A 15,544-nucleotide genomic window follows, 5' to 3' on the forward strand; every position below is an offset into this window, starting at 1 on the left:
AATCATAGATATTTCACTTTTCGTACAGCCTGAAGACTACTTTGTTGCTTTTGTATCTCTAATGGATTATTAACACTGTAATTAAAGGTGAATTTAAAAGGCTATGATTCAACAAAAAGAAGTAACAAAAACATCTTTAGTTAACTAAAGAGGAAGTAAAGGTATAAATCATGGGAATATTGCACACTAGTCAAGTAGCAAAATGGATCTAACTCGACAGACAATACATAATAATCTATTTTGCCTCTCTTTATCAATGGAAAGAATATTTCCTCAAAAACATAAGCAGACTCAGAACTCAAAACTATTAGCTAAGAAGTATGAAGGAGTTAACCCGGGCTACACATTTTTGTTTGAGAAAATTGTTCACAGCTTGTGGTTAATGCATCCATGAATATGATTGACGCATATCTTGTTTGTCCTCGATAACTACGTTTAGCAATAATCTAGTATATCCAGTTTCGTTTGCCACATCTACGGTCTACCCATAAATGTTTTGAGTGGTGGAACCATTCTTGTTCAAGGGGTGTCAATTCACTGAAAAATTAGTGTTAATATTCCTTCTGATCTCTTTGGAACACACTTTCATGACATGAATACATGATAATTAGTGCACGGCACATGTTTAGTATGATGAATTACATTCTGAAAAATGTTGAACTGAAGGCAGGAAAGAAGAAACAGGGCTACATACATGCACAAAATAAATCAGAAATGAAGAAACTGAGTATGTATAAAGCACAACACACAAAGAAGAGCAACTATGAAGATTGCAAAGCTCCAACACTTGCAGCAAGTTCCATGACATTGTTTCTTAAGCGCTCAGGGTGACAGAAGAAATCAACAAAAACTCGCCTCTCCATAGTCTTCTCTGCTTTTTGATGTCTGTAAATCTGTTTTATCACGAGGATATCATTTATTAGATTCTATCTTCTATTTCTCAAACCATATCAAATACAGAGGAACCAGCTGAGAAATAGAAAGCACCAGAAAATAGCGATGGTGTCTATTTAGGGGAAGAAATAGAAGACTTGAGCTGAAAGCTTACTTCATTCTTCTTCAGATGCTCACTGGTCACGTCTTCAATGGCACGAGATAGGTTTTTATTGTAGTCTTCCAATGTTGCTAGCTGCTTCATTAGTGTCTATAGAGGGAAGGACATAAATTAGAAGAGTTAAAATCTTCATGGTTGAACAGAAAACGAAACTGATGTGCTGAACGAGTAACCATCCAAAAGTTATGCACCAAAAAAGAACATTATCTGTCTAATTTCAGAGCAACCTCACATGTAGCTAAGTAGGAATTGTAGTGGAGAACCGTCTATATGACTATTCATATAACTTAAACGAGTGTTGGTAACTTATGCAATCAAGAACATATTTTCTTTTTCAATAAGCAAAAGATAGTGGTATACCAGAGTCCACGAAAAGAAAAAGGGCGCTCAATTATGACAAGTACATTATGGAATGGCAGAGTGAAAGAACTTCTTCACTAAGCAAACAGATACTCCTATTCAAAAGGAAGATGTGTTGTTCTACATGTATTACTTCCAAGAAAAAAGAATCTAAAATTCCAATTTGGATGCAGTGCTTAGTTAAGCAGTGGAAGAAAACTAAACCTCGAAAGCCCTTGAGCAGACAGAAAGAAGGGGAAAAGAGAGAGAAACCAGATTTACAGAAAGCAAAAGGGCATTACAGCAAAATAGCTACCTGAGGAGTTAAAATTGGTTGAGCAGTTGTTGATGAAGCAAACAATAGCTGCTGCAAACTTTGAACAAGAGTGCACCTAATATATAACGTAAGAAAGGTATAAGATATTTTCACACCATGACTTGTTTACATCTCAAAATCACCATCAATATTGATTAATTATTGAAATCCAAGTATGATGGAGTACAAGTCCGTGCAGATTGTAAAAGAAAAAGCAAACTCATAGAATTAAGATAACATATACTTGTTTGAAGTATTCATTAAACAGGGAGGCCTCAACCTAAAACAGATCATGAAAGGTTAAAAAATGGTTTGTGCAAAATAGAGTTTCCAGTAGATAACCAGCCCTAAAGGTTTCAACAGACTTCTTATACATTATCGGTCCTAAAACTCCCATCTTCCATGAACAATAATACAAACACAACCACATGGATCTTTCTAGACACTTCACAACTACATCCTAGGAAACTCACATATGTTTATTAGAACCAAGTTAAGAGGCCCTTGTAGTTCCAGCAAGTCATTACTTGTAAATGAAGACATGTCCGACCACTTGTCTACAAACTTAACAATTTTGAAAGTGTGCGTTCCATGCATACGTTATACAATTATAATGAGCTAGAAACAGACCGTTAGGCAGTAAGAACTGTATTTGACGGATTTCTTTTCCCCTCTCAGACTGATTCATCAGGACTACACATGGTGATAATTTGGTGTTCAATGAGGATCAAAAACAATATAAAATGTGGATATACAAGAGCATGTTGTGCACACCTCAATCTAATGTTTCAAAGATGTCCCAAAGACGATTAGTATTTTCAGAATACTGTAGAGGAATTTAGAGACAGGTATAATTCGACATAATTGAGAACTTACAGTTTATTTATACACTGATCTCTATCCTGAGGAAGGGTGTGTTCAAGGTCATATTGTAAGGACATCAAATCTGAACGAAGGCTTGATATTTGTTGAACAATGCCCGGTGCTGACACATATGTTGATGGACCAGCTTGGATATCTGAAGAAATGAATTAGTGTGAATAATAAACCAAAAATGGTGAAGTAATATTTCAATGTCCAGATCCATTACTTGAATATAAGCGTAAAAGGTCCCTGATGCCATGAAGAAATGTATCGCGATCATCCACTGCCCCTTGTTCTTGAACATCAGATGCAGCTTGAATCAGTGCCATGCACCGACCCTAAAACAAAAAGTTGCATGAGTGGCAAACTAAGAATAGCGAACTCCTATGCCCAATTAAATATGAAAATTTTCTTTTACGAGGGATCAAAGGTATAACCATCCTGTGTCCATATTTCAATCGGTCTCCCACATTGCCCTCTTAAACATGCATCTACTGGTAACACCACATTGCCATTCCAAGTTTCTTACTAAAACTTGAATACTTCAACCAACCAATCAATCAACTACCCCCGATCCAAAATTAGTTGGGGCCATCTATATGAATCCTTTGTATCCATTCAATTCCATTCAGCACTTCAGCCACATATTAAGTTTCACAAACATGCAATTTTTGTTGTAAAGAAATTTCATATCAAAATTCTAGCTTCACCCTTTTTATCTTTCAGTTTATGAAAGTAAACAGATGTTTGGATGGCTACAAACATTAAGTTTTGAAAGTTGACATACGTGCTAAAAGAAAGGGTGAAGCGAAGAATAAGAACAAAATCAAACTGGTGAAGGTTCAAGTTCAATTCAAGTCTTGTGATATGACGCATAATATGCATATACTAACCAATTTAATCCAAGTCTTGTTACATGACTCATTCTTCCCATATACTTACCACTCTGCCTTTTGTTGCTGACACATATCCATGCAGCTCAGACTCAATAACTTTAAGCAATGAAAATGCCCCTAGCATTGTCTTCTTTTCCAACTGACATGCTACTTTTAGAAATTGATGCCTTGCAACATGATTTATTAAATGATTTATGAACTGCAGAGAAACCATAATCAAGTAAGAATCAACAACAACATGGTACAGAAAATGCTACATACCAAATTAGCAAAAGTGAGGCATTAATATCTGCTCCTTAAGATGGTTGTTAGTTGAAGAAATAAAGACAATAACTGTATAGGAAACACATCACTGTGTCTTACACATACCGCTTTTTGCCGGTTAATGTAGAATTCTTGGCGCATGACCTTTAGATCATAGTCTCCTACATATTATTGAAGAAATAGCATTCATCAGAAAATATACACAAACTTAAATTTGACGATCACAAGGTCAGACGACAATATTATTACCTTCCAAGATGTATGTGTCTTGTAGCTGAGCCAGCTCCCAGCAAAGATCAGGAATAGTCTGAAAGAAGAACTCTAGTAGGTAATATGCCCAACTAGAACATCAAAATTAAAGGCATAAAAGAATTCTAGAAGCTGTCCTGAAATTTAGAATAAGTCTGTTCATTCTGAATCAATCACCTCAGCTCATATTGAAGCATCACCTAATCAACAATCTGATAATTCTATCTCTTAGGGTACTACCTGACAACTTCTCTTGTTTCAAGTCTAAGGAACAAATAGCTGGAATAAGACTGAAAAAGAAAATCCACTAGTGCTAGACAAACCTCTGATAATAACTTCTCTTCTTTGCGATGTAAAATTGAGATTTCTCCAACTAGTTCAGCATGTTTTCTCCTGTAAAGAGATGAATAATTCTATGATAAAGTAGCCCATGAGCAAATCCGAGAAAAGAAAGTGAGAACGTTCATTTTTTTGAACTACCATGTATACTAAAACATATCACTGAATAAAAATATACCAACAACTACAAAGTTATCAACGGGATGCAGATAAATACATACCACAATATCTCAAATTAAAACTATTTGGGGATGTCACAAAAGAAAAGGAACTAGCTTTCAATGAATATTTCCAATTGCAGTTTTTTCTATCTATTACTCGTTATTATGATTTTCTTTGGTTCATTGAATTATCATGATCATTTTTATATACGATGGCTTCCTCTCAAAAAGCTCAAAATTCTGAACAATAAGGAATTGTAATACAACTATGATAGATACTGCAACAAGTCTCTCACTCACTTCCCCTAAGGTAGAAGCTAGTATTTCTCCTGCACAGATGTGATAGTTGATGTATAGAAAAATAAAATGCCACACAATGACAATTTAAAGTCAGAAATTTATTCGGGATTGTCCAAGCAATGTCAAAAAAGCAAATAACTAAATATGCAACATCTGTAGAACAAAATGGAGCTTCTTAACCCTCTTAAGTACATCCACCACCAGTTTCAAAGTTTTTAAGGATTTTCTTCCTTTTATTTTATTTTTTTGGAGAGGGATGGATTTGGGGGTTACAATTTAGTTTAATTGAAATGTCACCTATCATTTTGTAGAAGTGAAACACGAAAAGTTTTCATATATTGCTTTGACATGATCAAAGTCATTGACACTCCATTCCCGTTTATGGTTACTACAACAACATATCCAGTGCAGTCCCACAAATGGGGTCTAGGGAGAGTGGGGTGCATGCAGACCTTACCCCTACCTTTGCGGGGTAGAGAGGTTGTTTCGGAAAGACCCTCAACTTAATCAAAAAATGAGTTTTAGAGCATGCTGCAAGAAATATGCACCAGTAAAAATCTACGTTTATGTGACAAAATTTCACTCTTCGTCCGTTCTGAAAAAAATGACACATTTCTAAGATGTGATGTCACACTGTTACTACTTAGAGATACAAAACCTTCATATGACAAAAGCAACATAGCCTCATAGAACGGCCATATGCCACTTACTCACTAACATCATTATGCAATAATCCAAATAGAGCAATACACTGTAAACACGAGCAGCAAGAAAAAATAACAGCTTTAGGTGCAGACAATATCTACCGGAGAGAATGAAGGTCCAGATGAATGTGAGCCTCATCTGATGTCACTTGACCCTTGAGCGCAGTTAGAATAGCTTGTTGTTTAGCATTCTCAACTTGAGCTTCTATCCATTGCCGCTCACTTGGACCAAATCTGTCACGAAAAAAGGCAACTATGAAGCTGGGTTGACAATTTCTCAGAGATGATTCATGATTGACATACAGGGGTGGTACTTTCAAGTGGTTTAAACTCTAGTATTCTATATTTGTATATTATAGGAACCACAAAAGTAAATTCTCTTCCACTTCTAATGTTATATGACAATTAATATAGATGGCCAAACATCCTGTTTCAGGAATGTCACAAAATATTAGGATACATCAGATAAAAGCCAAAACATTCAAAAGGAAAGAGGTAATATAAAAAGATAAGAAAGATGAAAACAGAAAGAAAGACATCTTTGCACTTCCAATTTGACACATAAATTGCTTAGATTAAAGCAAAAGGAAAATGGTGCATACATGGAGCGAAGACGTTGCAGTTCAGAAACACGCTGGTGGTGAGATTTTTCCAGATCTGCCATGTCACAATGAAAAATATTTCAAAATCGACCTAACAACCACACACAATAGCCAGAAGCTTCTCCAATTCTTAGGAGGAGAAGTCTCTCCGACAATAAGTACACGGGCAAATCCAAACACAAACATATGCTCAACTTGCAGAACAAACTGATGTGAATGAGGTGTATAAATGTAAATACCTCGTAGTAACACGTTTGATATGTCATTAAGGCTAACCCATGAACATTTTGACTTTCCCTCCTCTGCAACTAATCTGTAGGGACCCTAAACCACAATAAACCAATAATGGCAAAGTCAAGACACTGAAATAGTATAAAATAAATCTGCAAAGAGCATATTAGATGGGAAGGGCCAAAGTTTTCAGCTATGCAGACGAACACTGTAATGGTTGCCTGGATAACACGTGCTAGCTAATCCTAAGGCTAAGCCCAGTAAAAAGGAATAACCACTACGTGTGCAAAAAGCATAGAACTCAAGTAAAATATCTGACATGTCATTTAGGTAAAAACTCGACTTAGCATCCTTAGCAACCAATCATCTGGACCCTAAAATCAAGTTGTACCATAAATGCACAACACTTATAGTCATTGAGATCCTAGAAAATCTAGAAGATCAGCTTATATGGGACGGGTCAGGGCTTTGGCCAGGCAAAGGGACATTTTCAAGGTTGGCTAAGGTCATCCTAAACCCATTTCATCTACGGTGCATATGCATAGCCACTATAAAATTCAGCATCTAAAAGAAAGATTGTATACCATGTACTATAAAGAAAGAAACACAAGTCCCACAGTAAGCCTTCCTATATTCGTAGCACTGAAGAGAATAAAATCAGCACTAGAGATATAACTCAAAACAAGACCATTTATTGGCTCATTTTAAGAATTCTATCTTAAAAGTAAGAGAAGTTCCAAGGAAGTGGTTAACATTTCAATGATCAGATAACGACGACCTTTTGAGTGTTACAAAAGTCAGACCTAAAAGAATTGATATCTCAATGGACAGGTAAAAAGCAACACGTATTCATGGTCAACACTAAGCAAAATCAGTTCACAGCTACGCATACCAAAATTGTGTGCAAGCTCTACGTTTTATATTGCTGCCACAAACCAAGTCCTATGTCAAAGGTTTGATGACTTTCCAAATATACATGATATTACTTGATTTGAAGCTAGAAACACTTCGTGAAACATCTTGTAATATATTACGATACCCTGCTGTACCAGGGTTAAGAAGATAAAAAATGCTCACAAGGGAAAGAACCAAGTAAAATAATAATATTCCATACGTACTGTATCTAGATGCTTGGTAAACCACTGATTTAACTCCTTTAAGCAAGATGCATCCACCAGGAGATATTCTTGGAAGTCCGAGTAAGAAAGGTATATTCCATCTTCTACAATAGAAAAGAATTTGAAATATCAAAGAGATAGTAACGATAGTAAAACGAAATAGATAACCACAATATTTTACCCAGTATAGGCCCACTAACCAGGTTTGGAGAGGGTACCCTACCTTTACGGGTAGAGAAATTGTTTATGATTAGAAAAAACAGAAGATGAATCATAACTCCCTCAAATAGATTCTTAAGTCTTAACTCCCTCATTTTAATTATGTTGAGTTACTAATTGTCTCACGTGGATTGTGTAAGGAAATCCAAAACATTTTTAAGGTCTTGGGCAACCCCACCAATTACATTTTAGTCGAATATGAATCATAGTTCACGGAGTATAGCACCGAGGGGAAAACAGAGTTTGTCAATTCAGATTCTTGTTTGACCTGCTAATCTTAATCAAGTTGGAACCTCAATGTCCAAGTGAATTAAGTAATAGACTCTTACAGCTAATTAAAATATGCAGCATATTTATAGAGTGTACACAAGACATGTGCACATCAATTTTAAAAGCAAAGCAGTAACCAGCACTCTTCTTGAAAGAGCATAATCCCGTCTTTATTGGAGAATCCTTAGTAGTCACTACAACGTAAGCATTAGAGCTTACAAAGATATCTTGTAAGTTTTGACATTTAAACCGAAGCAATAAGATATCTTCTAGGTGATATATAATCACTACACAACCCCTTTAATCAATAAGAGAAATTTTCTGAACAGTCATAAGAAGAAAATTGGCGTACCATCCCCTGAATGATAGTGTGCCAACTCTTGCGCAGTAGAAGCCATCCTTCCAAGAACTGCATTCATCTATGTATAGTGAAGTATTTTAGGAACCATATAAAATTCTAAAAAATATCGATATATGTAAATTGCCCCACACAGGAATACACTGGGTTTGTTGTTGTTGTTGTTGTTGTATCGATATATGTAAATTTCCCAACAGAAGTAGATAAATGCTCACTGGCAAACCAGAATTATGGAAACAAGAAATATAGGATGTCTCCAACTTGGAGAGTGGGCCTTGGGCAACAAGTTTCTTTAGTGGACGCATTTGCTAAAGATATGGAATATGGATAGGCAATAAAAATTTCAGAGTGCCTTTAAAATGACTGAACTTTTGGCAATGTTTATCTTCTTTGCTCAAAAAAGTTACATAACACTCCTGCTGCCAAAACCAGCCCAAGGTATACTCTAATAACAGACAGACTAATATGTAAGGAGGCAATCAGAAGAAGACATAAATAATGTGCTAACAATCCAAAAATGGAAAGAGCAAAAAATTATAGGAAAAGGGGCAAATCTGATGCAGACATTTAATGTGCCAAAAGTTACAAAAATGGAAAATAGCACAGTATAATGAATTCCTAAAGGCAACTACACTGATGCAAAACATAAATTTAGTCATTATGGCCATAAACATAGCACATCTAGTAAATCAATACCTTAAGATATGATGTAAAGACGAACTTAAATAAAAAATCCAAGCGCAATGAGTTTAGATAACTCAACGGCACACACTTGTTACGGAAGAATGTTGTTTATGTGACTTTGCTCAATAATTCAATGATATAATTTTGGGTAACCTACTTTATCAATGTCATTTATTTTTGTTAATGCACAAGAAAAGTACCAAATGGAATTGCTACAGTGCTATACACGGCCCAAGCCCTCTAATTATTAGATCAAAGCACCGATAATTGGGAAAGATTTATATGTAATAGAAAAGAACTCTTAATCTTCTCAACATACTTCCACATCCTTCAAGTGCATCCTTTCTTTCCCTTCATATGTCAACCCTCTTATCCGCTTCCAGATTTTCCTAAAAACACTTGAAGGTTTGGTGGAGTTGCAGGTAAAGCAAAAGAAGAGTTTACTGTGAACCTACCTACATAATTGCCAGTGCTCACTGTCTTCAAAAAAATCCTCACATTAACTGATTTTTACCATCAATGGAAACCTTACATAGGCAGCCACAATAGGAGATAACATTCTTTAAATAGAGTTATAGACTGCATGTAAATTATGCAAATAAGATAAAATAAGTTGCATCTAACTGGCTTACTTCTAAATTCCTTGCTGAAAGGCTATCATCTGTAGTAGCCTGTTGTCCATTAAGAATAGAAGTTGCTGCAACTCGAGCCCTTTTTCCCTGAATCAATGTAGAAGCCTGCCCAGTGAGCATATCATATTGAGACTGCAATCGTCTCAGCTGTTTCTGCAACTCCAATTCTTCAGCTTTTAACGCTAAAGTTGCATCTCTGATGATTAAGCAAACCATCAATATCAGAGAAAAACATGGCATATGTAAAAACAAAATACTCTCAGACCAATTCATTTTAATATATGAAGAAGCAAAGATGAGGTTCTGAGAATGTTATATTTCACTTATTTCCAAAAAAGAAGTGAGAGAGAGATACCATCTTGTGCAAACTAAATTGCGTTTATCAACTCTCTGGTATCTAAGTTTCCACTTCATATGCGGTTTCTAATTGAGGAATAAAGATAATCCGGAACTGAAGATTGATCACATCAGTGGGGAAAGATAAACTAATGTTGTTGCATTCGAGTTAAGGGCAAGAAGACTGTGACCTTAGATACCCATGATCAAGTCCCCGATGCATTATGCATTTCATAATATTTCCAGAAACACAACATATCATCTGAGGGGTGAAATCATAGATACCTGTTTCTAAGGAGTCTGCTAATTCCCCCAATCTGAGAGATTCTGAATAGTGTACCCAAATGGAAGTGTTGATCGGGAGCAAAGAAAGTCTAAAAAAATAGTGTTTAAAAGAGAAACAGACCACAAGAAAAAATAAAGATGATATGAAAAGCATGTTTGACTAATTCCTTTAAGAACTAATTGACTTATTGCTGCAACATGAGTAATACAAGCTGGATCAGTACAGAGTGAGAATATAGGTACATCACAATGTGAATGTGGAGCATTCAGAGACTAGAATTAAGTCAACAATGGAATGTAAGCATTTATACAAACTCAGCTTTCGAGATAGAATAGTAAAGGTTTAGTAAAAAAGAACAAAAGATATAAGAGACAATAGTCATCACCTTATATCCTTCAATCCTTCTTCACTTCCGAAAACCGCCTCTTGGTTTTCTCTCCTTGTTGAGAAGGCTGAAATGCTGTCATAAGCAAAGTCTAGATCCTCTCCCTGCAAAATCATTGCACAAATAAGGGAGCTTGTACACACATAGTGACATGAAGGAATAAAGGACATGTTAGCAAGCATTTTATACTTCTATTAAATGAAAATTCCTTGTACATACCTACCCCACCCCAAAAAAGAGGACAATGAGGCAAAAAAACCTAAAGGTTGAAAAATGATAAAGTAATTATCAATCAGCTTTATTCATGGAGTGGGGTGGGGGTTAGGGTGTGTAAGGCATGACAACGTACCTCCAACAGCTTCTCCTCATGTAAAAGATGCTCGTACCTAGACCACAAGAGAATATAATATTAAAAGGATGAATAGCGTGTCCCGTCTATAAAAATAGAGAAGTCTGAAGAATGGAAGAAAAAAAATTGTCTAGAAGGATAGGATAGAGTAGAATAGTGAAGTCAAGATGAATTTCTGTAAGTACTATATTGTCCAGAGATGTCATTTCAAGCAACTGAAACACGAGGCATTCTAATGATTGAGAACAAGGATAGAGTCATATTAACCAGTATTTACTTCTTTCCTCTTTTTATATGACTAGCTTTAATCAAGACAAGAAAAATAAGTTAAAACAAACATATGCCTATATAATGATCATGACCATAAGATCTAAATTAAAAGATATTAGTAACTAATAAACGCATAGAGCAGATCCTAAAGGAAAGCTCAAGAGATGATACAACAACTAATACTATTACGCCTCAATAAGCAAGCAAAAGAAATAACAAAATTTGATAATACGTTTCAGTAGAAAACTCACAATTATCACTATGTATACTCATTGAACTATAAACACATCAGTTACATCCAGCCAATACATCCTAAAGCTTCTATGGGCAATGTCCAATCCAAAAAATATTTATAACGAAAGGGAGAAGGGAAGTCCACTACACAAGATTGAGTCTTGCAAATATTCTCCCATTCATACAGGAAAACCGAAGCATAACTAATCACAATTATGTTAACATCCCCATTAATGATGTCCAAGATGTTGAAACGATATTGACATTTCTTAGTAACTTCGAAAGAAATATTGAGTACAAAACAAATTCGATTGCATGGTTGGTAGTCAGAGTACAGCTTCCAGATAGAATTTCTAGACATTTTTCGACACTTTTTAAGTCATACACACAACTAAACCAATTATGTAAAACGATTAAACATGAGATGTTAAAATGGCACATCTTAGTAACTTTGCAAATTAGGACACACAGTAAACTGATAAATAATACAACTTCCGATGAATCTGATATAATAAATAGCATAATGAATGGTCAAAAACATACCTAAGGTTTCCATATTTATTGAGTTTCATACCTGAACTAGCAGATGTGCAAGTTCCCTACCCGAACTATCACTAACTATCTATGAAAACACACCTGTTCACTTTCCCTGCCTGAATGATAGTGATATTTCAGGTAGTAAAAGTAAACAATTGACAATGGAGGTGTGTTTTGACAAATAATTGATGATACTTCAGATATGGAACTCGCACACCTGATAGTTCCAGTATGAAACTCCGGACAAAAAAAGGATACTTTTGGTGTAGTTTTGACCATTAACCCTAAATAGAATTGCATATTCCCTTTTATCTCTTGAGGCATTCAATTTGCACAAAAACTATACATAGTACTGAAGAAATCAAGCATTGTAGCTCAAATAACATTGCTTAGTAACTTTAGAATGAAAAAAGAAAGACACAAAAAGAGAACAGATAGTAAACAACAAGCTTGATTCTTAATACAGCTTCCGATGTAATAATTAGAATTGTAATTCTCCATTATCTCTTGAGCAGTTTAATTTGCACAAAACTATACAACAGAACCGAAGAAATCATGTGCTGTAGCTCAAATAACATTGCTTAGTAACTTTAAAATGAAAAAAAAAAAAAAAAAAAAAAAAAAAGAAAGTAAACAACAAGCTTGATACTTAATCAGCTTCCAATGAACCCGATGTAATAACTAAAATTATAATTTTCCTTTATCTCTTGAGATGTTTAATTTGCACAAAACTATACACAGAACCGAAGAAATCATGTGCTGTAGCTCAAATGACATTGCTTAGTAACTTTAAAATACGGGGAAAAAAAGAAAGGAAAAACTAAACTATAAACAACAAGCTTAATACTTAGCACAGCTTCCAATCCACATATAAATTGAATTCTAAATAGCATTTTATCTCAAATTTCGACGCTTAAACGCAATTATACAACTACACAAGTAAACAAAAGCAATTTCGCAAAATGTAGGAAGAAAAATAGAAAATGAAAGAGAGACTTCACTGTGTGACTTCGGAAGGGGAAAGGACATTCGAAGGGCGAAGACTGGAGCAAAGCCAATCGAGAACAGGTCGAGCATCGTCATACTGAAAAGGCCACTCGAAACTATCGGGATCAAGAGATTGGTGACCTTCGTATCCTAATTCCCCAAGCAGTGCGCATAATCGCGCACCACTCATACTTCCAATGCTGCTACTCTGTAGATCGGAATTGTTAATCGATTGATAAAATGGCGTCGGCCGGAAGATGATGCGGCGCCGGCAGTGACCTAATTTGGGAGATTTGAGAAATTTGAATGTGTTGCTTCACACTACTTGTTAACTGGTGCCGGAAAATTTGTCGATTAGATATGGCAGTTTCAAATTTAATTTGTTTTCTTTTTCCCTCTTTATGTATTTTTTTAGTATTTCATAAATAAACTGGGGACGGAAAAAAAGATTTCTACTTTTTATATTTTTTTATTTTTCAAGTACATGGTGGATATAAGTATTAAGTACCTCTTTGGCACCGACATAGATTATGATGCAGTGGATGGGTTGTGCCACCCTTAATCAGAGGTCAAGGGTTCGATCCTGGGTACAGAGAAAACGAACGCTGCCACCTTAATGTGCCCTGCAACGCGTGATTCAGATTAGTCAGGCTCTAATATGGGCACCGAACATCGAATGAGTTCTTTATTATTTTTTAAAAAATATATTTTAGATATATCGTTTAATTGTAAAAAGTGATTAGTTTTTGGAGATAGAATTTTTCAAGTTTAAAAAGTAGTTTAGAATAGTTTTTCACGTTTTTGAAGTTTTCAGCTTATAAAACTTTAACTAAAATGCATATTCAAATATAATTTCAGCTTTTAAAATCATTTTTCATCTTATGTGTGAAAAAATATTTTTTTAAGTTTCAACTAGATGTATGTTAAAACACTAGTTAAATGCTATAACTTCACACTTTAAGGTAAAATTGGTGAAAGTTTGAGTTAATTACTCAAAATATCATTGAACTTGTATAAACATCTATTAAAGTAATTTTTGTTTCCTTTAGGATAATATTGTTACCAAACTATGCACTTCTTTCCATTATAAGGTAAAATTAAAAAATTGTTAAGAATACTTTTGGAGAACCACAAGGAAAGTGAAATTAAATGTAATTACATAGTCCAATTCTTAATTAGGAATAAAAAATTAGGTGCAGTTACGTGATGTAATACATTTTATTTCTTTTTTTAAAAATAAAATTTAATATCTTTTTTATTTTTACTTTTTTTCCATTTTACATTATTTATCTTTCATCTCTTTTGTTCTCATTTTCCAACTTTACTTTTTATTATTTAATATAATTACTCATATTTTTTTTCTTTATTTAGCGCATTATTGAATTTTTATAATTTTTATTCTAGTATTTGAATTAAAGTAGTATTTTATTATTGAATGAGATTATGGGCTTATGTGTTTTTATTCACTCGACGGAATTTTATACAAGAGTATTATTTTTTTTCTTGGATTTTAAATTTATATTTTGCTTTATTGTTTTAGTATCATAGATATGCTATTTCATATTGCATGTCACTCAAATTGTCTCATAACATATAATTTCAATTTTTCCATGGAGAAAAGATATTTTCCCCCTGAACTTGTCCTCCAAACTCACTTTATCATTTAAACTTAACTTTCATTTATTTAGCCCCTTAACATCTTTAAAGTGAATTATTTTCACCCTTCAAAACTGAAACCACTCTTACAATGGAGAGTGTGTTACACTCGCTTACACATCAATGCCACGTTGGAGCCACGTAAGAAATTACTATTTTAAAAAAAAAATCCTTCCCACATTATTTTTATATATTTTTTTGAAAAAAAAAATCAAATATATATATTATTTTATTTATATAAATATATATATATATATATATATATATATATATATATATATTACATATACATATTCATATATATTAAATAAAAAGTGCACCCCCATCCCCATTTTCTTTCTTCTTCACACCCCCACCCCATCCCGCCCACCCCGCCCCTCTTTACGTCCCCCTCTAAACCAGCTCTCCTCCTCCATCAAATCCACCCCACCTCCATTGTTTTTCAATTTTCCTCCATTAACAACCTCCCACCCCACCTTCAATTTCAATTTTCCTCCATCCTCACCCCTCATTTTTTTTCTTCTTCAAACCACCCACCCCCATCCCCGCCCCCTATTTCTTTATCTTCTTCCAGCCAACCCCCATCTCCACCTCCATTTTTTTTTTCATTTTTCTTAATTAACAACATTAGAGATCAATCACAAAAATATCAAATTAAATTTTTTCTTCTATTAAACACCATCTCAACCTTCAATCAAATTTTCTCAAGTTTTCAACCATCAAATTCACCCTTGGAGATGTAAACATAAATAAAGAATAAAGAAGGAACAATGAACTTTAAAAATAAAAGTTACGAAAATTTCTTTCAATTTTATTATTCTTCGAACTGAATTAATGAAACAATTTAATGTGTTCAATTTCGTCGTTGGAGAATGTATTAATGGAGAAAAATGAAAAAAAAAAA

General features: G+C 34.4%; 1 protein-coding gene across 2 annotated transcripts; it reads right to left on the reverse strand.

Moving 5' to 3' along the window:
- Positions 1-515: 515 nt before the first annotated feature.
- Positions 516-13,413, reverse strand: LOC107855706 (AUGMIN subunit 3). Of its 2 annotated transcripts, none has more exons than XM_047414205.1 (18): positions 12,999-13,413; positions 10,957-10,993; positions 10,608-10,711; positions 9,601-9,796; positions 8,279-8,345; positions 7,438-7,538; positions 6,328-6,412; positions 6,089-6,143; positions 5,589-5,720; positions 4,306-4,375; positions 3,983-4,040; positions 3,839-3,894; positions 3,516-3,668; positions 2,800-2,911; positions 2,586-2,727; positions 1,710-1,785; positions 1,049-1,144; positions 516-893 (listed from the first exon to the last, which is right to left on the reverse strand). In XM_047414205.1, exons 1-18 carry the CDS (start codon positions 13,172-13,174, stop codon positions 762-764), a joined length of 1,848 nt encoding a protein of 615 aa, XP_047270161.1. In that variant the 5' UTR covers positions 13,175-13,413; the 3' UTR covers positions 516-761. The 2 variants fall into 2 exon arrangements, with proteins under 2 accessions (XP_047270161.1, XP_016556205.1); XM_016700719.2 differs by having other exon boundaries at positions 7,438-7,541; positions 12,999-13,412.
- Between the last annotated feature and the right edge of the window lie 2,131 nt (positions 13,414-15,544).

The sequence above is a fragment of the Capsicum annuum genome, chromosome 6 (genome assembly GCF_002878395.1).
Source record: "Capsicum annuum cultivar UCD-10X-F1 chromosome 6, UCD10Xv1.1, whole genome shotgun sequence".
In the NCBI taxonomy this organism is placed as follows: Eukaryota; Viridiplantae; Streptophyta; class Magnoliopsida; order Solanales; family Solanaceae; genus Capsicum; species Capsicum annuum.

Coding starts and splice junctions, on each gene's coding strand:
- LOC107855706 (XM_016700719.2), bottom strand. CDS start 13,174: ATGAGTGGTGCGCGATTATGCGCACTGCTTGGGGAATTAGGATACGAA. Junction 4,041..4,305: donor AAGAGAAGTTATTATCAGAG/GTTTGTCTAGCA, acceptor TTCTTCTTTCAG/ACTATTCCTGATCTTTGCTG. Junction 3,895..3,982: donor AGACACATACATCTTGGAAG/GTAATAATATTG, acceptor AATAATATGTAG/GAGACTATGATCTAAAGGTC.